Below are 25,000 nucleotides of genomic sequence, written 5' to 3'. Positions count from 1 at the left end.
TTATTCTGAGTCGCTCTGTATAAAAGTGTCTGATAAACGCCCTGAATGTAAATGTGAATGTACATTTCCCAGCATTTATAAAATTGACCAGGAACTGATCCAAAATGGCCGATAACGTGATACAAAAGGCCTTGTTGGTGTTTGATCGAAAATGTCCTCCCAGGTGTTGATAACTGTTCATGAAGTCAGACTCCATCACACAGGGTGAATTATCACTAGCATGTTCTCACTCTGCTAAATACAAGTTATTAAGAAGTCTTAGCTGGGAGGGGACTTCTATAGCCACAGGGGGGCACTGTTCAGCTGTGTGTGTGTGTGTGTGAAAGGGGGGAGGGAGAGGAAAAGAGGTGAGGGATGGATGGAGATTGAGGAGGGGGGATAGAAAGCGAGGGAGAGTGAGGGGGTGTAAGGGAGAGAGAGGTTGGGAGAGAGAGGGGGGGAGTAGGAGAGTGAGGGAGAGAGAGAGAGAGAGAGAGAGAGAGAGAGAGAGACCTCCCCTAGATTCTTTGTTTATATCCTAGTTGGCTCGGAAATGGCTAACTTTTCTTTGAAGGGGCAGGGGGGGGGGGCCTGACTGTTTACTGTACAAACCTCTTTCTGGTGTTCAGAGAGAGAGAGAGAGGCTGGAGGCGGAGTCTGTCTCTCTGCCTCTTCCTCCATCGCTGTCTGTCTCCTCTGTACTGCAGAAGGACTTACTGACAGTTCTGCATGCAGACAGACACAGAGAGACAGAGACACACACACACACACACACTCAAACATAACACACGGACACACACACAGAGAAACACACACACACAGACACACATGCACGCACAAACAGACTGACACAGAGACACACACACACACACACACACATATATATATACTCCCCCCCTCCCCCCACACACCTGTCATCCCCTCCCCTCCTGTGAGCTTAATCCTGAGCTGCCAAGTTCCATCGTAGCGCCCGCAAGCACAGACGCACCGAAAGTTGTCATTTACTGTCAGAGTGACTGGTGAACGTGTGAGGAGTCTTCCTCTAGCTGAGGTACGCCTCAGTGAGCTCCCACTGGTCCCAGCACGTCTCTAAAACTGGGCCGGCACACACCAGAGGGCCCCTTGGAACAGCTAGCATGGAGCTTAGCATGTGTAGCATAACATGTAGCCTAGCATGTGTAGCGTGACATGTAGTTTAGCGTGTGGATTCTAAAATGTAGCTTAGCAGATACATCATAACATGTAGCTTAGCATGTGCAGCATAACATGTAGCTTAGCAGGTGTAGCATGTGTTACAGCAGCGTGTCAGTAATGTCTTCACGTCCTCATAGAACCGAGGATTCATGTGTTCACTTTCACATAGAACAGAGGATTCATGCATTCAATACCTCATAGAAACAAGGATTCATGTGTTCACCTCGTCATAGAACCAAGGATTCATGTTTTCACATCCTCATAGAACTCAGGATTCATGTGTTCCCTATCACATAGAACAAATAATTAATGCATTCACTTCCACATAGAACCGAGGATTCAGGACTCATGTGTTCTTCACTTCTTCATATAATCGTGGATTCATTCATTCACTTCCTCCCATAACCGAGGATTAATCCGTTTACTTCAACATTGATGAGCGGATTCATGCATTCACTCCCTCAAAGAACACAGGATTCATGGGTTCACTTCCTCACACAGCCGTGGGGGGTGTAAACTTGAGGAGAAGCAGCCTATAGTTTGGTACTCGGGGGGGGGGGGGGGGGGGGAGGAAAGGGTGAGGATAAATGGAGAGGGGGGGAGGAAGGCATGAAAGGATGAGGAGCGAGGCGGCCCCAAACAGAGGAACAAGTTAGCGAGGGGGGGGGGGGCTGGTTAAGCAGTTTTACACACCAAGGAAAACTGTTGTTGCCTGGCAACCGGGCCGAGGCGGCACTGTCCTTAATTCAGCCCCCCTCCCCCCCCTGTCTCCATTCACCCCCCCCGCTGTATGGTCTCCTCCCCCCCGCTGTATGGTCTCCCTCCCCCCTCCCTCCCCCTGCTGTATGGTCTCCCTCCCCCCTCCCTCCCCCTGCTGTATGGTCTCCCCCCTCCCTCCCCCTGCTGTATGGTCTCCCCCCTCCCTCCCCCTTGCTGTATGGTCTCCCTCCCCCTGCTTTATGGTCTCCCCCCTCCCTCCCCCCTTCCCCCCCTGCTGTATGGTCTCCCTCCCCCCTCCCTCCCCCTGCTTTATGGTCTCCCCCCTCCCTCCCCCCTTCCCCCCTGCTGTATGGTTTCCCTCCCCCCTCCCTCCCCCTGCTTTATGGTCTCCCCCCTCCCTCCCCCTTGCTCTATGGTCTCCCTCCCCCCTCCCTCCCCCTTGCTGTATGGTCTCCCTCCCCCCTCCCTCCCCCTGCTTTATGGTCTCCCCCCTCCCTCCCCCCTTCCCCCCCTGCTGTATGGTCTCCCTCCCCCCTCCCTCCCCCTGCTTTATGGTCTCCCCCCTCCCTCCCCCCTTCCCCCCCTGCTGTATGGTCTCCCCCCTCCCTCCCCCTGCTGTATGGTCTCCCCCCTCCCTCCCCCTTGCTCTATGGTCTCCCCCCTCCCTCCCCCTTGCTGTATGGTCTCCCTCCCCCCTCCCTCCCCCTGCTGTATGGTCTCCCCCCTCCCTCCCCCTGCTGTATGGTCTCCCTCCCCCCTCCCTCCCCCTTCCTGTATGGTCTCCCTCCCCCCTCCCTCCCCCTGCTGTATGGTCTCCCCCCTCCCTCCCCCTTGCTGTATGGTCTCCCTCCCCCCTCCCTCCCCCTTGCTGTATGGTCTCTCCCCTCCCTCCCCCTGCTGTATGGTCTCCCCCCTCCCTCCCCCTTGCTGTATGGTCTCCCTCCCCCCTCCCTCCCCCTTGCTGTATGGTCTCCCTCCCCCTCCCTCCCCCTTGCTGTATGGTCTCCCCCCTCCCTCCCCCTGCTGTATGGTCTCCCCCCTCCCTCCCCCTTGCTGTATGGTCTCCCTCCCCCTCCCTCCCCCTTGCTGTATGGTCTCCCCCCTCCCTCCCCCTGCTGTATGGTCTCCCCCCTCCCTCCCCCTTGCTGTATGGTCTCCCTCCCCCCTCCCTCCCCCTTGCTGTATGGTCTCCCTCCCCCCTCCCTCCCCCTTGCTGTATGGTCTCCCTCCCCCTCCCTCCCCCTTGCTGTATGGTCTCCCCCCTCCCTCCCCTACTGTATGGTCTCCCCCCTCCCTCCCCCTTGCTGTATGGTCTCCCTCCCCCTTGCTGTATGGTCTCCCTCACCCCTCCCTCCCCCTTGCGGTATGGTATCTCCCACTAACAACGGCCTTCCCCCTCCCCATGGTTTCTCCCCCTTGCTCCCCCCCCCCCTCAGCTGTCTCCCCCCCTCTCCCCCTCCATGGTCCCCCCCTCTCCTCCCTCGCTGTATGTTATCCCCCCCTCCCCTCCCTCCTTCTCTCTCGGCTTCCCCCTGCTACTCCGAGCATCCCAAACATTCCGACCTACATTCCCGTCCTCCTCCTCCTCCTGTTCCCCTCTCTGCTCCTCTCCTCTCCGCTCCTCTCCTCTCCTCTCCTCGCCCCCTCGCTGAGCCGTGTTCTCCTCCTCCTCCCGCTCTCCTCCTCTTCCCCTCTCTTCTCCTCCTCCTCCTCCTCCTCCTCCTCCTCTTCCCCTCTCTCCTCCTCCCCTCGCTGAGCCGCATTCTCCGCCTCCTCCTCCTCCTCCTCCCGCTCTCCTCCTCTTCCCCTCTCTTCTCCTCCTCCTCCTCCTCCTCCTCCTTCTCTTCCCCTCTCTCCTCCTCCCCTCGCTGAGCCGCGTTCTCCTCCTCCTCCTCCTCCTCCCGCTCTCCTCTTCCCCACTCTCCTCCTCCTCCTCCTCCTCTTCCCCTCTCTCCTCCTCCCCTCGCTGAGCCGCGTTCTCCGCCTCCTCCTCCTCCTCCTCCCGCTCTCCTCTTCCCCACTCTTCTCCTCCTCCTCCTCCTCTTCCCCTCTCTCCTCCTCCCCTCGCTGAGCCGTGTTCTTCTCCGGCTCCTTTCTGTTCTGAACTGAACGCTCAGAGGAGCCCTCAGCTCTCATCGCTCTTTGAATGTAACTCAGGGTCTCAGCGTTCCTGGATTGGGAATACTAGGAGGATCGTGGAGCTAGGTTCTGTAGGCAGGCGCTCCGGAGGTGGAGCAGGTTGACTGGTGACCTCTGAATGGGTGAATATGTGTCTGAACGGGTGAATGTGTGTATGAATGGGTAAATGTGTGTGTGCGTGTGTATGTGTTCAGTCCTGGGTCCCTCATTGGCCAGTCCTCCACCAGGTTTATCACGTGACTTCCTGTTGCCTCTAACCTGCCCCCCCCCCCCCCCCTCTGGTCCTCAGCCATCCCCCTGGGCCTCATCGTTGTCCCGGGAGACGGAGATCTGGAGGTGTGCAGGGTCCACATCGAGAGACTACAGGAGGTAAGACCCCCATGGACCGGGAGAGAGACTGGTGTAGACCCTCCCCCTGTAGACCCTCCCTCCTGTAGACCCTCCCCCTCACCCTAGTCAACATGAATAACAAATGCCCCAAAAGGCTGAGCGGAAGTCGCTTGAATACAAGGAGGATTTACCAGCCTCCAAAGAAAAGTAGCGCTAGCCTCTAGCCTCCAGCCTCTAGCCTCCAAAGAATAGCAACAAAGCAGAAACACCTTCTGTTTTTGTGGCCATAGTCTCTAGCGTCCAGGCTCCAGCCTCTAACCTCTAGCCCCCTAGCCTCTAGCCTCCAGCCTCTATCATCAAGCCTCTACCATCTAGCCTCTTGCCTATCGCCTCCAGCCCCAAGCCTCCAGCCCCTAGCCTCCAGTCTCTATCCTATAGCCTCCAGCCCCTAGCCTCCAGGCCCTAGCCTCTATCCTATAGCCTCCAGCACCTAGCCTCCAGCCCCTAGCCTCCAGCCTCTAGCATCCAGCCTCCAGCCTCTACCATCTAGCCTCTATCATCTAGCCTCCAGCCTCTATCCTATAGCCTCCAGCCTCTAGCATCCAGCCTCTATCATCTAGCCTCCAGCCTCTACCATCTAGCCTCTATCATCTAGCCTCCAGCCTCTATCCTATAGCCTGCAGCCTCTAGCATCCAGCCTCTATCATCTAGCCTCCAGCCTCTACCATCTAGCCGCCAGCCTCTATCATCTAGCCTCTACCATCTAGCCTCTACCATCTAGCCTCTAGCCTCTATCATCTAGCCTCTATCATCTAGCCTCTAGCCTCTATCATCTAGCCTCTACCATCTAGCCTCTAGCCTCTACCATCTAGCCCTTTATCATCTAGCCTCCAGCCTCTATCATCTAGCCTCTATCATCTAGCCTCCAGCCTCTATCATCTAGCCTCTATCATCTAGCCTCCAGCCTCTATCATCTAGCCTCCAGCCTCTAGCATCCAGCCTCTATCATCTAGCCTCCAGCCTCTATCATCTAACCTCCAGCCTCTAGCTTCCAGCCTCTAGCCTCCAAAATCCTCCTCATCCCCCTCCGTCTCACCCCTGTCTCACTCTCCCCCTATCCCCCTGTCTCCCCCTCTGCTCACTCCTCACGCCTCGTCTCACCCCTGTCTCACTCCTCCTCCCCCCTTTCTCCCCCTCCTCCCCCCCAGGATGTCTGTGTCTCAGACCCGGCCTTCCGCTGTTCTCTGCTGCAGGTTGGTAGTCCGACGCCACGCCGGCCTGTGATTGGCTGCTCGTGTGTTTGGCTAAGAGCCGCTAAGTCTGTGATGTCTGCATGTGGGTGTCGTGGCGAAGCTTCCTGTAGCTTAGCTTCCTGTAGCTTAGCTTTCTGTAGCTAGCTCAGTGTAGCTTAGCTTCCTGTAGCTAGCTCTGTGTAGCTTAGTTCCCTGTAGATAGCGGTGTGTGATTTGGCTTCCTGGAACGTTCCTGTAGCTTAGCTTCCTGGAACATTCCTGTAGCATAGCTTTCTGTAGCTTATCTTACTGTAACGTTCCTGTAGCTTAGCTTCCTGTAGCTCATCTTCCTGGAACGTTCCCTGTAGCTTAGCTTCCTGTTGCTCATCTTCCTGGAACGTTCCCTGTAGCTTAGCTTCTCCCCTGAAAGTGTTCTTCCATTGATCCATGTTGACGTTCCGACACACGGTGCTCCGACACACTCAAAGGAAGCTATTGTGGTTAGCGTCTGCTGTCTCATCAGGCCCTGCTGGCTCTGGTATCTACGCTCCGGCCTTGATCTACGATTCTCTTTCATCCGGTTGTTGTGAGGAGGGAGAGCATCAGGTGACGGCCGTGTCAGACACGGGATGAGAAGAGAGGGAAACACACGGCTGGGAACGCCAGGAATAACCAGCTAGGTGTTGCTGTGCTGCCTGATGTGAAGGCTTGGTGGTGTGTTGGAGGTAGCTTTCTTGGAGCGTAGCCTTTAGCTTAGCTCCCTGTGTCTTAGCTTCCAGTAGCTAGCTCCCTGTAGCTTAGTTTCCTGTAGCTAGCTTCCTGGAACATAGCCTGTAGCTAGCTCCCTGGAACATAGCCTAGTTTGTGTTTTGGTGGATCTCTGTCTCCGTCTCTTCTGCGACGGGATTGGTCACCCGTCGCTATGGTGATTTTAGATCGCCCAATACTTCGGACCATCAAGCCCCCCCCCCCAACCCTCCAAAGTCTGCGGTCTATACGTCCCCCTCTGACCCCCCTCCTTCTCTGAGGAATGGGATGGTCCAGAGTCTCTGAGAGGGGGGAGGTGCCCCCCCAGTCAGGCTCACTAGGGGGGGGGCGGGTCAGAGGGTACCGCGATGCTGAGAGCATCCCTCCTCCTCCCTCATTAGACAGCAGCTGTTTCCTGTTAGCTCTAACGAACCACATTCAGGGCGGATCATAGATACACTAACGAGGAGCGGACACAACGCAGATGCACACAGACACACAAACACACCTGTCTGGGGAAGTCTGGGGCTTTAGAGGAAGCTGGGTGTGTGTGTCCCCGTATGTGTGTCTCTGCCTGTGTGTGTGTGTGTGTCCCCGTATGTGTGTCTCTGCCTGTGTGTGTGTGTGTGTCCCCGTATGTGTGTCTCTGCCTGTGTGTGTGTGTGTGTGTGTGTGTGTGTGTCTGGGGGAATGTAACCCATGTGTGATCGATCAGCAGGTCATGTGACCACCCTGTCCACATTCTAAACAGGACTTGACCTGATTAGCTCTGCAGTGATGACGATCCCAGAGTCCTCATCGACCTGTTTATACAGGTTCCTCTCGCCCCCCCCGTGTGTGTGTCTGGGTGTTACCAAAGGTTACCACCAGCCCTAAAGGCTACCGCCACTCAGACGAGTTCAGCATCACAGCGACTGTGGTGCAGCCACATCCCTGGGCTCTGAATCTAACTCTGTGGTTCTTCTGTCTGATGGGCCATGTGGCCTGATGGACATGGTGAACGGACTGCCTTTATACCGCGGTCTTCATACCAGTGGCCACTCAAAGCGCTTCACAATACTGCCTCACATTCCCCCATTCCCACCCCGACGGCGGAGTCGAGCCCTCAGGGCAGAAGCAGTCAGGGTGAGGCGTCTCTGGGACACCTCGACACTGAGCTAGGAGGAGCCGGGGATTGAACTAGTTCAGGTTACCAGTATCTACCTCCTGAGCCACATGCCGCCCCAAACTGCTCTTTGGTTATTCTGTCAGATGAAAGATGTGGTCTGATGTGCTGTAAGTCGATGTGGCCTGATGTGCTGTAAGTCGATGTGGCCTGATGTGCTGTAAGTCGATGTGGCCTGATGTGCTGTAAGTCGATTTGGCCTGATGTGCTCTAAGTCGATGTGGCCTGATGTGCTGTATGTGGATGTGTGGACTGAGATGTTAGTGATGTTATCACTAAGCCTGTGTGCTGGGTCCATGTGCTTCTGTTTGTGGATATTCAGAGTTCACCTGGACAAATGGACTTATTGTAAGTCGCTTTGGGTAAAAGCGTTTGCAAAACGCTCTGAATGTAACTGTATGGACTGAGATGTTTATCACTGAGTCTGCTTGCTTGTGCTTCTGTATGTGGATGTTTAAACTACGAGGTGCCGTTTCTGCACCTCGTATTGTGTGCATTCTAGATGCTTCTCTCAGACGTTGGTGTGTGTGTTGCATGTTTTTGATGACGGTGTTGTTCTTAGCTCGCTGTTAGCACTGGAACAAGTATTGTGTGTTTAATAATGTATAACCTCGGAACACCTTGTCAATGCAGGCTCAGCCACAGAGCAGGGCCGTGCAGTCGAAGTTCTATGGTTATTCTTGTTATTCTGCAAATCGTACCGTCTTAACTTTTATTTCTCAAACTATTTCTCTTTCTGTTGAATGGTTTCAAAACCATTGAAGGGATTAAAGTATTTCTCTCTTTCTGTTGAACTGTGTTCAAACCATTCAATGGTTTCTAAACCGTTTCAAACTATTACTTTCTCTTTGAAAGCCTCCATTGTGATGAAACTCCGTCCTTCACAGAGATGGCTGTTAGGAGAAGTTAGTCGTGCAGAGACTGGGAGCACTGGTCCCCACGGGCAGACTTGGAGCACTGGTTGAATATATAGCCGTGTTCTCAGGGCCTTCTGGGTCTGTTGACCCTCGTTCTCCCCCTCCCGCCCACACTCTCCACAGGGGGGGGGTTACATTGGCTGTCTTGAGAACCCCCCCGACGTCAACCCAATCAGATCAGAATCCCCCCCCCCAACCTCCCTCAAACAGTCGGGTTGCTAAGTCTTTAGGTTGTCAGTCGGTGGGTTGCCAGATTGGTGGGCTGTCAGGTTGGTGGGTTTTCGGTTCGTGGGTTGTCAGGCTGGTTGGTTGCCAGGTTGGTCGGTTGCCAGGTTGGTGGATTACCAGTCGATGTGTGCCAGGTTGGTGGGTTTCCAGTCGCTGGGTTGCCAGGTTGGTGGGAGGGCAGGAAGCCTGGCTGACGATGACTTTGTCTAACGATGGAACCAGACGGTCCTCAGAGCCGCGGACCGTGGCCAGGGGACGGGTTCAGATCTGCAGAGGAAGTGGTGTCCACGTGACAGGAAGTGTGTTAAGTGGACGGAGGAAGCCAGCTGGAAGGCCGTCTGACCGCCTGTCAGGGAGTGTGTGTGTGTGTGTACGTGCAAATCCAAGTGAAGGCATGCGAGTACGAGTGTATTTGTGTGTGTATAGTTAACCGTTTATGTGTGTGTGCGTGTGTACTCGTGGGTGTGTGTGTTTGTGTCCGTGTGTACACGTGGGTGATTGTGTGTACGTTTGTGTTTGTTTGAATGGATGAATGTGTGTTTGAATGGTTGAATATGTGTGTGAATGGGTGGATGTGTATGACTGGGTGAATGTGTGTGAGAAAGGATGAATGTGTGCATTAATGAATGACTCAGGAGAAGGGTTGTACTTACAGTCCAGGAGGCACCACTAGGGGGAATGTGTATGAATGGCTGAATGTGTGTATGAATGTGTCAATGTGTGTATGAATGGCTGAATGTGTGTATGAATGTGTCAATGTGTGTATGAATGGCTGAATGTGTTTATGAATGTGTCAATGTGTGTATGAATGTGTCAATGTGTGTATGAATGGCTGAATGTGTGTATGAATGTGTCAATGTGTGTATGAATGGCTGAATGTGTGTATGAATGTGTCAATGTGTGTATGAATGGCTGAATGTGTGTATGAATGTGTCAATGTGTGTATGAATGGCTGAATGTGTATGAATGGCTGAATGTGTGTATGAATGTGTCAATGTGTGTATGAATGGCTGAATGTGTGTATGAATGTGTCAATGTGTGTATGAATGGCTGAATGTGTTTATGAATGTGTCAATGTGTGTATGAATGGCTGAATGTGTGTATGAATGGGTGAATGTTGGGCAGTATTGCGGGCGTGACATTTGTGCTCGACGCGCTGCGTCGTGTGAGGACTGTGTGTGTCTCTCGCTGTGCGTGTGTGTGTTCAGCTGTGGGACGCACTTGTGTGTGGGCGGTGGGGGGGATGGCCTCTGTGTGTTCAGAACACTCTGAGCACAATACAAAACGAGAGAATGCAAGGTTTCTCTGAGCGTGTGTGTGTGTGTGTGTACATACGTTTGTGTGTATGCGCAAATCCAAGTGAAGGCATGTGTGTACATAAGTACGTGTTTGTGTGTTTGTGTGTAGCTGTGTGATGTTTACACGCATGTACGTGTGTGTACGTGCGGATCCAGGTAGACGCATGTTCTCTGTTCTCCTCGGCTTCTCCTGCTCTGGTTCACAAAGCACACAACACAACCATTAAGACCAGTAGAGCCCTTCCTCAGAGCCACTGGGAGGACTGGGAGAGGGCTCAGCGGGACTCACTCAGCACTGGGTCATGTGTTTCTGTGTTCTGTTCATCCTGTGGCCCCTGAGGGCCCTGAGGGGCTGTGGGGGTCTTAAGGGCCCCAGCCGGTCTGACAGCCTCCCCTGACCCAGACAGACCTCCTGTTCGACCGGGAGGTGGACAGACCTTCACATCAGTACAGGGACTTGGGGGTGGGGCTTGCAGGGCTGATCCTCTGATTTGCTGGGTTTGGGTCCAGCCAATCAGCAGGCTGGGTTTGGGTCCAGCCAATCAGCAGGCTGGGTTTGGGTCCAGCCAATCAGCAGGCTGGGTTTGGGTCCAGCCAATCAGCAGGGTGGGTTTGGGTCCGGCCAATCAGCAGGGTGGGTTTGGGTCCGGCCAATCAGCAGGCTGGGTTTGGGTCCAGCCAATCAGCAGGGTGGGTTTGGGTCCAGCCAATCAGCAGGCTGGGTTTGGGTCCGGCCAATCAGCAGGCTGTGTTTGTCTCCCCCAGGAGGAGGGGGGGCCGCTGAAGGTGCTGTCGTCCCAACGTCTGTCCCCTAAGTGGTGCTTCCTCGACTGTGAGTACAATTCACCCGTTCATACGCACATTCATCCACACATTCACCCATTCATCCACACATTCACCCATTCATCCACACATTCACACACACCCATTCACCCTTTCCCCCAAGCGGTGCTTCCTGGACTGTGAGTACAATTCAGCCATTCATACACACATTCACCCATTCACACACACACAGACACACACATTCAACCATCGTACACACATTCACCCATTCACCCGTTCACTCACACATTCACCCGTTCACACACATATTCACCCATTCTAACAAACATTCACCCATTCCAACAAACATTCACCCATTCACACAAACAACAACCCATTCATACACACATTTGCACGCACGCACACACACACACACACACACACACACACACACACACATTTACCCAGGCACAAACCCATCAGTATCTCTGCTGCTGGACCCACCGTGGTGCTATCTGTAGTGAATGTCTGAGTGTTCTCTCTGTTGGTACTATGACTATCTGTAGTGAATGTCTGAGTGTTCTCTCTGTTGGTACTATGACTATCTGTAGTGAGTGTCTGAGTGTTCTCTCTGTTGGTACTATGACTATCTGTAGTGAATGTCTGAGTGTTCTCTCTGTTGGTACTATGACTATCTGTAGTGAATGTCTGAGTGTTCTCTCTGTTGGTACTATGACTATCTGTAGTGAATGTCTGAGTGTTCTCTCTGTTGGTACTATGACTGTCTGTAGTGAATGTCTGAGTGTTCTCTCTGTTGGTACTATGACTATCTGTAGTGAATGTCTTAGTGTTCTCTCTGTTGGTACTATGACTATCTGTAGTGAATGTCTGAGTGTTCTCTCTGTTGGTACTATGACTATCTGTAGTGAATGTCTGAGTGTTCTCTCTGTTGGTACTATGACTATCTGTAGTGAATGTCTGAGTGTTCTCTCTGTTGGTACTATGACTATCTGTAGTGAATGTCTGAGTGTTCCCTCTGTTGGTACTATGACTATCTGTAGTGAATGTCTGAGTGTTCTCTCTGTTGGTACTATGACTATCTGTAGTGAATGTCTGAGTGTTCTCTCTGTTGGTACTATGACTATTTGTAGTGAATGTCTGAGTGTTCTCTCTGTTGGTACTATGACTATCTGTAGTGAATGTCTGAGTGTTCTCTCTGTTGGTACTATGACTATCTGTAGTGAATGTCTGAGTGTTCTCTCTGTTGGTACTATGACTATCTGTAGTGAGTGTCTGAGTGTTCTCTCTGTTGGTACTATGACTATCTGTAGTGAATGTCTGAGTGTTCTCTCTGTTGGTACTATGACTATCTGTAGTGAATGTCTGAGTGTTCTCTCTGTTGGTACTATGACTATCTGTAGTGAATGTCTGAGTGTTCTCTCTGTTGGTACTATGACTATCTGTAGTGAATGTCTGAGTGTTCTCTCTGTTGGTACTATGACTATCTGTAGGGAATGTCTGAGTGTTCCCTCTGTTGGTACTATGACTATCTGTAGTGAATGTCTGAGTGTTCCCTCTGTTGGTACTATGACTATCTGTAGTGAATGTCTGAGTGTTCTCTCTGTTGGTACTATGACTATCTGCAGTGAATGTCTGAGTGTTCTCTCTGTTGGTACTATGACTATCTGTAGTGAATGTCTGAGTGTTCTCTCTGTTGGTACTATGACTATCTGTAGTGAATGTCTGAGTGTTCCCTCTGTTGGTCTACAGCGACCACCGCGGACCGCTTCTACAGGATCGACAGAACCCAGGTAAGGTGATCCCTGCTCCTGCACCTTTGACCCCCCAGAGATGTACTGGATGTGTTCACGCCAAGCCCCAACCACAGCGAGATATACCAGCATCCAATGCGGAAGTGACAAACATTGCAGTAGCACCGGGTGGCCACTACGAGGTGGTACCAAAAGGGAGCAATTCTTCGTTGACTCACATGTTAAACAGACCGTTTTCACAGTCTTATTAAACCTATTTACAGCCTGGTCCAAAAAAACATTCTAGGTTTTTATTTTATTGGAGGTTAAAATGTATGAATAATTAGGGGCGCGGCCTCTTGAGTGACAGCCAGCCGCTGACTCTCACTCTCTGTACGTCACCTAGATGGGCGTATCTCCCGCCCCCCATCAATGGGGGGCGGGAGATCAATGCCCTTTTTTGGTTAAAGGAAATGAGGCGGAGTCAAACTATGACGAGTCAAACTAAGTTGGCGACGCGCATAAACCAAGAGAATTGGATGCAGATGGAATAACTGAGGTCTGCCCGGATGCTACATCCATTTTATATACTATCTATGGTTCACGCTGATCTTTATACGATTTGTTTCAGAGGTCGGAGAAAGGAAGGAGGAATCTGAGAAATGTACCAAAGATACATTTGAAATAACTATTTCTGACAGAAAGACAAAGCGTTCGTCTGAGATGTGATGTGTAGTCCCACTGAACGGTTACAAGATGACTCAGCTGTCTTCACTCCCAAACATCTAACATCCTCAGCCCTTCATAGCAGACTCACAGAATGTGATCCGTAGTCCACTGACTAACCAGATGATACAGCTGTCTTCACTCCAAACATCTAACATCCTCAGCCCTTCATAGCAGACTCACAGGATGTGATCCGTAGTCCACTGACTAACCAGATGATACAGCTGTCTTCACTCCAAACATCTAACATCCTCAGCCCTTCATAGCAGACTCACAGGATGGGATCTGCTCTGACCTGATCTGGGAGACGCTCTAAATCCACCACTGTGTTCCTCCTCTCTCCTCTCTCCCCTCTCTTCTCTCTCTCCTCTCTCCCCTCTCTTCTCTCTCTTCTCTCTCTCTTCCCTCTCCCCCTCACCAGGAGCACCTGAACTTTGTGTCAGAGATATCCCAGGAGGAGTTGTTCATCTTGGACCCTGAGCTGGTGGTCATGAGGACCGTGGGGACCTCCGCCATGCCGGACCTGCTCAGCCCCACCTCCAGCCTGGAGGACCCCCCCAGGTGGGTCTAGACCAGACCAGGACCCGGCACGGGTCACATCAGACCCGGACCGTTGGGGTCGGAGTCTGAGGGGAGGCGGGAAGTCTGGGAGAACCGGGTTTCAGTTTCAGATTCAGTTGCACTTTCGTTTTGCTTCATATCTGTTTCGACCAATCGCGAGGCTGGAGTCGGGGTCAACAGGTGTACACGAGGTCCTCTTGGATAGGAGGTGTCCGTAACGAAACAGGCTCGCTTTTGTAACGCAACTGGAAAAAACTTGACCTCGAAGTTCTTGTAGACAAGAACTAGCGATAGAGTCTCTATTTGAAATATATTTATTCGAAGCGTCTGTCATTTCATCAGAATATTGATCTGTTAACTTGCAGCGATGTTTGAAATCCACATTCACTCACTTTACTACACAATGCAGGCCAGAACAGGCCTGTTAAATTATGTATAAATGAACACCTTAGTTAACATGAAGATCATTAATGAACACTAGAAAATGATTTGTTAATTAACTGTTGGCTAATGTTAATGACTTTGTGAAGTACTTAATTAACGTACCTGTTATTGTCTTTGGATCACCCTGGCCGACCCCCCCATCTCTCGATATGCAGAGAGAACGACGAGGCCGACGGACTCCCCCCTGCCTCCCCCTCCTCCCCCACGTCTCCCCCCTCCTCCAGGTATGTTCACATCCTACCCCCCTCCTCCTCAGTACAAACACAGGAGGTTCATGCTGGCACCAGGCCTCATTTGCGTGATTGGACTTTTTTGCGATTTGTCAGCAGTTTAGAGTTGCAAACGTTTAGGGAGAATATCGTTACACCTTCCTCGTCTAAGACGTGTTAGACAAAAGTTCACGATCCTCCTCCTGTTCCTCCTCTACATCCACCTCCTCTCCCCGCTCTCTCTCCCTCCCTCTCTCCTCCCTCCCTCTCCTCTCTCCCTCCCTTTTCCCCCCTCTCTCCCTCCCTCCCTCCCTCCCCCCCCTCTCTCCCTCCCTCCCCCCTTCCCTCCCTCCCCGCCTCTCTCCCTCCCTCCCTCCCCTTCCCTCCCTCCCTCTCTCCCTCCCTGCCTCTCTCCCTACCTCCCTCCCTTCCATCCCTCCCTCCCTAACACACACCATCTGTCCAATTAGCCTCCTCCTGATTCCCTGTGCTTCCATCCAGATCTCTCCAGATCTCCGTCGCTCTGCACCTCAGAAAACGTTTAGGAACTGTGAGACAAGAGGGAGGGAGATCACTTTAGTACACTCTGGGGGTGAAGAGAGAGAGATCACTTTAGTACACTCTGGGGGAGAGAGGGAGATCACTTTAGTACACTCTGGGGGTGAAGAGAGAGAGATCACTTTACTACACTCTGGGGGAGAGAGGGAGATCACTTTAGTACACTCTGGGGGTGAAGAGAGAGAGATCACTTTACTACACTCTGGGGGAGAGAGGGAGATCACTTTAGTACACTCTGGGGGTGAAGAGAGAGAGATCACTGTACTACACTGGGGGAGAGAGGGAGATCACTTTAGTACACTCTGGGGGTGAAGAGAGAGAGATCACTTTAGTACACTCTGGGGGAGAGAGGGAGATCACTTTAGTACACTCTGGGGGAGAGAGGGAGATCACTTTAGTACACTCTGGGGGAGAGAGGGAGATCACTTTAGTACACTCTGGGGGAGAGAGGGAGATCACTTTAGTACACTCTGGGGGAGAGAGGGCGATCACTTTAGTACACTCTGGGGGAGAAGAGAGGGAGATCACTTTAGTACACTCTGGGGTAGAGAGGGAGATCACTTTAGTACACTCTGGGGGAGGGTGAAAGGGGGGGAGAGAGGGAGAGACACAAGCAGGGGTGAGGAGAAGGGGGAGACACACGCAGGGGAGTGTGATGGGGGAGAGAGGGGGGAAACACAAGCAGGGGAGTGTGATGGGGGAGAGAGGGGGAGACACAAGCAGGGGAGTGTGATGGGGGAGAGAGGGGGAGACACAAGCAGGGGAGTGTGATGGGGGAGAGAGGGGGAGACACAAGCAGAGGAGTGTGATGCGGGAGAGAGGGGGGAGACACAAGCAGGGGAGTGTGATAGGGGGAGAGAGGGGGAGACACAAGCAGGGGAGTGTGATGGGGGAGAGAGGGGGAGACACAAGCAGAGGAGTGTGATGCGGGAGAGAGGGGGGAGACACAAGCAGGGGAGGGGGAGAGAGGGGAAGCGAATGAGGTGAAAGAGAGATATAGGGTCTGTCTTTCTGTCTATCCCTCTCTCTTCCTCCCTCTTTCCCTCCCAGAGAGAGAGGGGGAGGAAGAGAGAGAGAGAGGGAGGAGGAGAGTAGAGGTCTTAGGATATCAAGTTCAGAACACCTGCTTGGTGTTTGCTTAAAGGGATACCTCACCGGTGGAGATTTGAAGGTTATATGAAGTAAATAATCATATGTACTATAAATGTGCAAAAAAAATTGAAATCGGTTCATCCTAGCCTGAGAAAAGGCAGAAAGTGTCTCTCTGGCTCAAAAGTAAGAAATCCTCCAACTCCCACAGTGCATTGCGCTCGCTGCACCGCCCGCCTGTTTCCGTTTGGAGGGGGAAGGACCCATGGTCCAAACGTGAGTGGTAGCACGAGCAAACTTTGTGTAAACATATCCCCGTGATACGTTGACTGGTTTAGACTTCTGCCCTCGTTTATATAAATGCATCATTTGTACATTACTGTACAGCATAAGAACATTAGCTAATTACAGTAGCTCATTATATCAAGTAATTGTACTCAACCTTTTCTCCCCAGTTAAAATAAGTGTTTATCTTATACAGTAGGCCTACTTTAGTATAACAGCACTTGGGTTAGTAAACAAATCACAACAACCATCATGAATTTGAAGTTTTATTCATGAAAAAATAACTATTTACAAAAATAAAACGTGTAGTGTGCGTTTGCTAGAGTCAAAATAGTCACAGCTCATCTTGAACATCTACTATCTCCTGGTAGCCACGGTACTGCCCATCTTGTGCTGGGTCATTAGCTCTGATGGCCAGGACAACACAGGAAGCCGATACTGTCTAAGAAAGAAAGAGAACAACATTAGCAAAGCAAGATAAATTATGCCTTGAGTAGCCGATACAGCACGGACTTCAAGCTAACGTAACGTAGCCTATGATCTGCCTATAAGATCGGCTACTTTCAGATAGCAACATTGTCAAGTTCCCCGGGACTCAAAACTATTGTAGACAATATGTCAGTAAAAAAACAAAAAATTACTCCGCTTCTCCCAGAGGGCTTTGGCTGGCGTTTCCAGATCACTTTCTGGGTCCTTCTAGAAATATATATCCAATACCCAACTGGTCAGATGAGGCGTAAAGCCTGGGGTGCGAAACTCGGGTGATCGACAACACACACGTCCGTGTCATCCTCCGATTCCGTGATTTCGTCCAGAAGAAATTGGCACTGCTGGAATTCTCGGCAGCAGACAGACTCTTGTTCTGTGTCCATTGGCGCACAGTGAGAGCACAGGCACCACCAATCCTCCCCAGCTCGAGCCATTGCGGGCTCCTCGTCTGCGGCAGGCATGTCGTCGGGCTTGGCTGTAGCTGCGGCAGCTACAGCCGCCTCCTGTTCCTCCATAGCCCTCAGCTGCTCATCACTATATTGTGGCTCATAAAGGTAGCCACGAACATCCGTTTCTACCATAACTTCTTCAAAATCCCAATCCTCCATATTGTGTCCGTCTGCGTATTCAGTACCTTCGGCCATGTTTTCTGCAGGTGAAGTCTAACGCACTGGCACTGATCTGTGAAAGGTCTGTTAGCGCATTAGGTCCCACCCCCTATGGGCGGGCTTGAAAGGGTGGGACTAGTGCTTGTAGTCTCAATAGAAATCCCCCCTCTTGTATTTCCTTCTTGCAATGACGCAAAACAACATTTTTTGCGTCATTGCCAGAAGGAAGTGTAAGAGGTAAATACGGATTTCTCCCGTCTCAGGGGAAAATGAGTGTTGCATGACCATTCAAAAGGATGACTGGGTTTCTAACAATGCAAAGCTTAATGCAAATGGGTGGAGTGTTCCTTTAACAATTTGCGTGAGGGGAGAGTGTTATCGGCTTCAATGTGTGCTCCGTCCAGTCAGCAAGAATGAAGGATTCATGGATTCAGAGGGGCCCTAGAGGTGGCAGCGTTTTAACCATTTCACCACCTCTCTCTGATATTCAGCAGCAGCACTCCTCATCATAATCCTCCCACTGTAGTGAGTGGGCGACCGAGAGAGAGAGAGAGACAGAGAGAGAGAGAGACCTTCTCCTCTGCTCAGAACACTGAGCTCTGGAACTGACGTTCTGTTTCCTGACCTCCTGGTTCAGTTTAGAACAAAAATCGGAGAGGGGGAGGGAGGGAGGGAGTGGGAGGAAGAGAGAGAGAGTCGGACAGTTAAAGTTAATTTGGATAAAAGCATGAATGCATAAAACATGTTTTATTATTTCATTATTGCCTTGAACAAGGTCGATAAAAGTCTTCGTTGTGTTTTAATTGTTAATTCAGCCCCAAAGTGATTCAATAAAACTTTACTGGAGCGGTTTGACTTAATACAATGTAGAGAGTGTTAGTGCTGTCCCCCTCTGTGTATCTGTCTGTCTCTCTGTCTGTCTATCTATTTAGAATGAGGTCTCTCCTTCTAGATTGTATTAGCACTGTAACAACCTGGGACAATACCCGCCATCGATTGGTAAATGCTTCCACACATCGGGCAGTCACAGAGTGGCCTGCACGTTCAGATACAGGCTGTGTGTTTGATTGCAGTTTATTTCTGCAGTCTCCCGTGCTGATGAATCAGATAAGCACATCGCGTACTCGCTGATACCCCATACTGAATTTCCAGTATCTGAGGCATTGTCGATACTGTTATCGCTATGGGAACAGCTCTATGTCTAGCTCACTTCTCTTCTATCCCAGCGACGCGGGCCAGAGACTGAGGATCCTCAGTGACGGCTCTCTGACCGACGCGCTGGGGAACCTGGTGCACACCGAGAAGAAACTCAAGAGGTCGGTGCACTCGCCCACACCTGGTGGACGGCCACAAACACTCCTTCAAGCTTCAACACACACACACCAACACCTCGCCTCCTGTGAATGTTGGACTCCTTATACTCTTTGGTGACCCTAACCCTAGCCCTAACCCTAACCTCTTAGGCACGTATTGTATGTTGTGCATCCTTGTGTAGCATCTTCTCCTAGCTATCTGTGTAGCATCTTCTCCTAGCTATCTGTGTAGCATCTTCTCCTAGCTATCTGTGTAGCATCTTCTCCTAGCTATCTGTGTAGCATCTTCTCCTAGCTATCTGTGTAGCATCTTACCCCAGCTATCTGTGTTGTCTACGGGGAATGGGTTAACCTAGTGATGGTTAGTGCTTGGCACTTGGTTCTATGAACATCCTTACTGTACCCACAGAGATATATTGTTGTTTCTCTTCCTTCTGATAAATGGACTGATATTAAGTGGCTCTGGATAAAAGCGTCTGCTAAACGCCCTGAATGTGAACGTAGAATGAAGCCATCTCGTCGAAACGCTCGCTGACAGAACGCGTACTGCCACCCCGACCACAGCGGGCGGTGAACAAATGCAAAGCTCTCTCTTGTCTCTCCGACGCCACCGTAACATCCTCTTCGACTTCTTCGTCCTCATCCTCCTCCTCATCCTCCTCACGGCGATGGGATTAGAGGTTTGTTTTGGAGGCTTGGTGGGACGGAGTTAAGACACTCGGAGCTCAGGACGACCTACTGGGATTACACACTTAAACCGAGCGCCACATAAAGGGAGCATGAATATTAAAGAACATAAACACTGTGTTCCCCGTTTGTCAGACGGTGAGCGTTTCTGGCAGAAGATGGGGAGGAACTAGTTCATTTGAAAATCTGAATCAGAACCACTTTTATTACATCTTATTGTACAAATACACAAGGGTAACATTCTTAGGCTTGGTTCCTCAACAGTCACAGAGCAGCAACAATACAAGATCAAGTAAATTAAGAGAAGTAGAAATAAGTTAGAAATTTATCACATGCTTTTATCCAGAGCGACTTACAATAAGTCCATTTGTCAGAAGAAAGAGAAACAACAATACATCTCTGTCGGTGCAGTAAGGATGTTCATAGAACCAAGTGCCTAGTGACTAACAGTCACTAGGTTAACCCATTCCCCATATACAACAGAGATAGCTATGGTTAGATGCTACACAATGCAGCAAGTACTGTTTTTTTTTTTTTTTTTTTTTCACGAAGTACAACATACAATAAATGTGTACATTAAGTGCCAGGACGTACAACATACAATAAGTGCGTTCATTACGTGGCAGGTCATACGACCTACAGTAAGTGTGTAAAGGGGGGGTGTTTGGGTGGGAAAGGGAGGGAAGCTATGCAAATAGTAGTTTGGATAACAGTGATGTTATTATTGATGTAAATTGATGTTGTTGGTGTTGACGTGCAAAGCGTGTATTTAGCAAACTGTTTATTTATTCTATTGGTGGTTTGGCTCAGTGTGGTCACATGACGAGATGAGATTACATCGACGCCCTTATCAATCTGTTCCCACCTGTGTGTGTGTGTGTGTGTGTGTGTGTGTTACAGGGCTGGGTGTATCCATCGGTCCAACACCACCGCTGCCGATTTCCAATCTGCAATCAGGTCTGTACAGCTTTTCACGCACTCACTCACTCACTCACTCACTCACTCACTCACATACTCACATACTCACACTCACAGACACACACAGAGACAGACACACACACAAACACACACACGAAAGGAAACACACACGCATGAACAGACACACACGAACAGAAACACACACGCACACACTTATGAACACACACACACACACACACACAAATGAACACCCAAACACACACACAGTCACATATTCACAATAACACACACGCAAGCACACACACATGAACAGACACACACAGCAACACATGAACAGACACACACGTACACCCGCACAAAAGTAGACGCACACACCTCTGGAATGTGTGCTCTGAGGCAGAGAGAGTCTCCTAGCTCTGCTGTCAGACCCCCTTCATTACATCTCCACGGCGACCACTATAGTTGAGGAAGTAGAAATATTCATTAGTAAGATTCACACTTTTAATCTAAATCGCAAACCGATTCCATCGAAACGAAACACAATGAACCAATCAGCACAGAGCAACAAGAGTAATGTGTTAAATAACAGCTTGCTAGGTCGTAGCCGTCATTTGAATCATGCTAGCTCAAAAAATGAGAATGGCGATAGTACTGCGTCCTTACTGTATTGACAGCGATCCTGTACACGCGAGCCAGCTCTGTAAGAACATAAATTCCCGATTTCATTCTGTTTCAGTTATCAAATTCTCTTACCTCCGATGTTTTTGACGCCCCCGATGTTTTTGTCACTCGGACTCTGCTGAGTTAATTAGCTTCGTTAGGAAGGAGGGTTCAACACAGAGAATTATCTAAAATGTGTGTACAAACAAACTCTGGAAACCCCTCCCACACACACACAGACAGACTCACACACACACACACACACAAACAGACACACACTACCCCCACCCAATCACATCACTAAATCACTAGAATCCCTGTGCGAACACACACACGCACGTTCACATCAACGAACACACACACATATACACACACAGGCACACACACAAACAGATAAGAATACACACACACAGACCCACACACATGAACAGACACACACAGGAACAGACACACTCACATAAACACACGCACACACCTACACACCCACAAACACTCAGGTGGAGCTCTGAGTGTTTGTGTGTGTGTGTGTGTGTGTGTGTGTCCGGAGTTCAGAGCCGGTAACAGGTGGTTGTGCGTGGGTGAGAGAACAACACAACAACACAATGTGAACTCCCTGGAGGAAACCATTCAGGGTCAACTTTAGATTGATGAAGTATATACACACGCGCACACACACGCACGCACGCACGCACACACACACACACACACACACACACACACACACACACACACACAGACTGTAATCTACAGACCCACTGTCAACTACGGCGGGCGGTTTGTCAGGTGCTGCGCCGCTGTTTCTCAGAAACCGTAATATTTCTTTACAACAGCAGTACCATGCAACATACGGTAACACCGTTAAAAGTAACATGCTTAATCTCAAAATCATCGCATGGATTGCCGTATACATCCTGGCTCTTATTGTCAATTCAGTCCAACCGTGTTTGGTCACCTCATTGAATCAACAAAAACTTTCATGTAGCAGGCCAACCATGGATAACAAACACTTATTACTCCTCTTACAAAGTGGATTTACAGGCATGTGCTTGACTACTGGACAATTTGCTACGTACTACAGTGTTCACGGAAAAGCGAACTTGCATAATATGAAGTACAAAACAAAAACAAAACCACAAAGTCTCCCAAAAATTCCTGGAAATTCATGGGCTAACTGCTCTTCACCCTCCTACTTGCACCAACAACTCTTAATCCTTCATGGCTAAACTTCATAGTATCACACATGGTTTCATGCAAAAAGTAAAATCCAAACCTGGACAAACTAACCATCTACCATGGTTAAATGATAAATTATGGTCACTTATGAAGTAGAGGGACCAGGCCTTGAAAATGGCCCTTAAAAATAAGTCAGAACATGAAAGGCGTTCATTTAATATACTAAGAAACAGAGTCGTAAAGGAGTTAAGACGAGCTAAAGCAACAATTTTTATTAATGCCATCATCGAGGCCAAGGGAAATGCGAAAGAAATATAGAAAAATCTTAAGAAATTTACTGGAACATTTTCTAATAGCAAAGCTATAGAACTGAATATAGAGGGAAGTCTCATCCATGATCCAATAAAAGTGGCAACAGCTTTTAACATTATTTTATTGACTCTATTAATGAATTAATGCTGAACCTCCCTGGATCTAGCAACATTACAACTCCCATAAATACTGATGCACCCATTCTGACATTTAGAGAAATAAGCGGCTCCAAAGTAAATCAGATTATTTCCCCTCTTAAATGTTCCAAAGCAAAGGATATATATATATGAGATGGATACTGTTTTTCTAATTAATTAATAATTTTTGTCATTTTGCCTATTACCAAGATTGTAAACCAATCCATTGAGGAAGGATTGTTTCCAAGTGTTTGGAAAAGTGCTATAGTCACACCAGTATTCAAAGCAGGGAACCCCATGGTCACAAGCAACTATTGACCAATTAGTATCTTACCAACTGTATCAAAAGTTGCTGAAAAATGGATATCCAAACTGATTATAACACAACTGAACACATGCTCCTTCTCATCACATCCATTGCAGTTTGGATTTCGTAAACATCATTCCACTGAAACAGCAAACTGTTATCTTCTGGAAAATATCAAGGCTAGACTGGACAAGGGAGACATAGGGCCCTATTTTAACGGTCTGAAACGCAAGTAGCTTTGTGGGCGGTTCTATGGCGATGTCGCTATTTTAACGGCGCAAAAAATGACTCTTGAAAAAGGGTTGGTCTGAAGTAGCCTAATTACCCGTAGGTGTGGTTTGGGCATAACGTGCAATAAACCAATGAGAGTGCCAGCTCCCATCCCCTTTAAGAGCCATGAGCGCATTTGAATCTGACGAGTTGATATTTTGACAGCGCGTCTGCAGTCTCCGATGAGACAGATGCACATGAATATCAAACTTCAAATGGCTCAGTTTATGGCTAAATAATATGGCCTAATTCACACATGGAATAAGGTTTTCTTCCACAACTTCAGAAATACTGAATCCTCAAATAAATTTCGGCAAAGAAAACGTATATGATATAACATATGATTTGCGGTAACTGTGGTTCTATTTAATGATATACGCAACACATTATAAACATAGTTTCTTATCAGTATTGTATGCATTATCGTTATCGACTTGTGTTCCTAATATGCATGTGTCCCCCCGTTAATATACATTGCCATGGACTGTATTATGCGTTACGTGTTTAGTTTGCGTGTGTTTAAACAGATGGACGCACACACGCGCGCCAACATTCATTAATTATTTTACACATACACACACGCGCGCCCGCATTCATTCATTCTTTTACACAAACACACACGCGCGCCCGCATTCATTCATTCTTTTACACATACAAACACGCGCACCCGCATTCATTCATTCTTTCATTTACACAATCATTTGCGTTAAAACAATGTTTTCTCACGATCAAAAAACTCATCATTCCTAAAAGTTATGGGCGTGTACATGATGTCTGTGTCAAGAAAATATGTGTTTGCTGTACGGTGTTTGCAGATGCATTGATTTAAAAGTACAACTTATTACCGCTGTATCAGCTGTTCTTTCCCAAATTATTTACCAAGAATGTGTGGCTAGGTAGATGAGAGAAGCAAAGTGTATGTGCGAGGTGCACAAGCAACATTATGCATGCGCCCTTAAAATAGCATCTGAACAACGCGCCACTGACTTTAAACCAGGTATTTCCTGGTTTGTGGCACAGGTGGTTTCTGAAACTAAAATAGCACCAGGGAACGTTTGCGCCAGAACACGCTTCCTCCTTTCGCCGAATCGCCCCTTGGGGCGCAAGATCATTCCCTAATTTACAGACGCGTGGCGCAGGAGGGAAAAGAACGCTCTGCATCAGTTGCAAACGACACATGCGCCAGTGATTAAGTCAATTGCGCCGGATGCAAGATAGGGCCCATAGTGGGAGCCATCTACCTTGATCTTAAAAAAGCCTTTGATACTGTCATGCATGACATTTTAATTGCAAAGTTGACTAAATTTAATTTCTCACCTAGTGTGATAACATGGATTAACTCATGTCTTGCAGAGAGGAAACAATGTATGCGTATAGTGGATAAAATCTGACCAATAGCCAAAATTGTGTCAGTGTCCCACAGGGCTCTACTTTAGACCCCTTGTTGTTCAGTTTGTACATAAATGACCTGCCTGATGCTTGTCCAACTGCTGTTAGTTGTCAGATGAATGCTGACGATACGGTCATCTATTTACATTCTAAAAATAAGAAAGGAGCTGCAGATGAACTATCAGCTGCCATGGTCTATGACTGGTTGACCAGTTCATGTTTACATCTCAATATTAGCAAGTCTGTATGTATGTTTTTTTCAAAGTCTGCTAATAAAGATCCCGAGCCTGCTGTGTTAGTAGCAGTGAGAAATGTATTAGTTATGAATGAATATACCGTATTTTCCGCACTATAAGGCGCACTTAAAAGCCGGTAATTTTCTCAAAAAACGACAGTGCGCCTT

At 49.3% G+C, this 25,000-nt stretch overlaps 1 protein-coding gene across 1 annotated transcript in view; it reads left to right on the top strand.

Moving 5' to 3' along the window:
- Positions 1-25,000, top strand: part of LOC307076972 (diacylglycerol kinase zeta-like) — a gene marked incomplete at its 5' end in the record, with an annotated part of 78,481 nt that overhangs the window by 40,046 nt on the left and 13,435 nt on the right. The window contains 8 exon segments of the mRNA XM_079738204.1: positions 4,322-4,401; positions 5,571-5,615; positions 10,715-10,781; positions 12,482-12,522; positions 13,610-13,749; positions 14,349-14,417; positions 18,658-18,747; positions 20,332-20,388. Coding sequence (XP_079594330.1) covers positions 4,322-4,401; positions 5,571-5,615; positions 10,715-10,781; positions 12,482-12,522; positions 13,610-13,749; positions 14,349-14,417; positions 18,658-18,747; positions 20,332-20,388 — 589 coding nt within the window.

The sequence above is a fragment of the Pollachius pollachius genome, assembly GCF_949987615.1.
Source record: "Pollachius pollachius genome assembly, chromosome: 6".
In the NCBI taxonomy this organism is placed as follows: domain Eukaryota; kingdom Metazoa; phylum Chordata; class Actinopteri; order Gadiformes; family Gadidae; genus Pollachius; species Pollachius pollachius.
The sequence above is the reverse complement of the archived record's forward strand: the minus strand, read 5'-3'. Positions and strand labels throughout refer to the sequence as shown.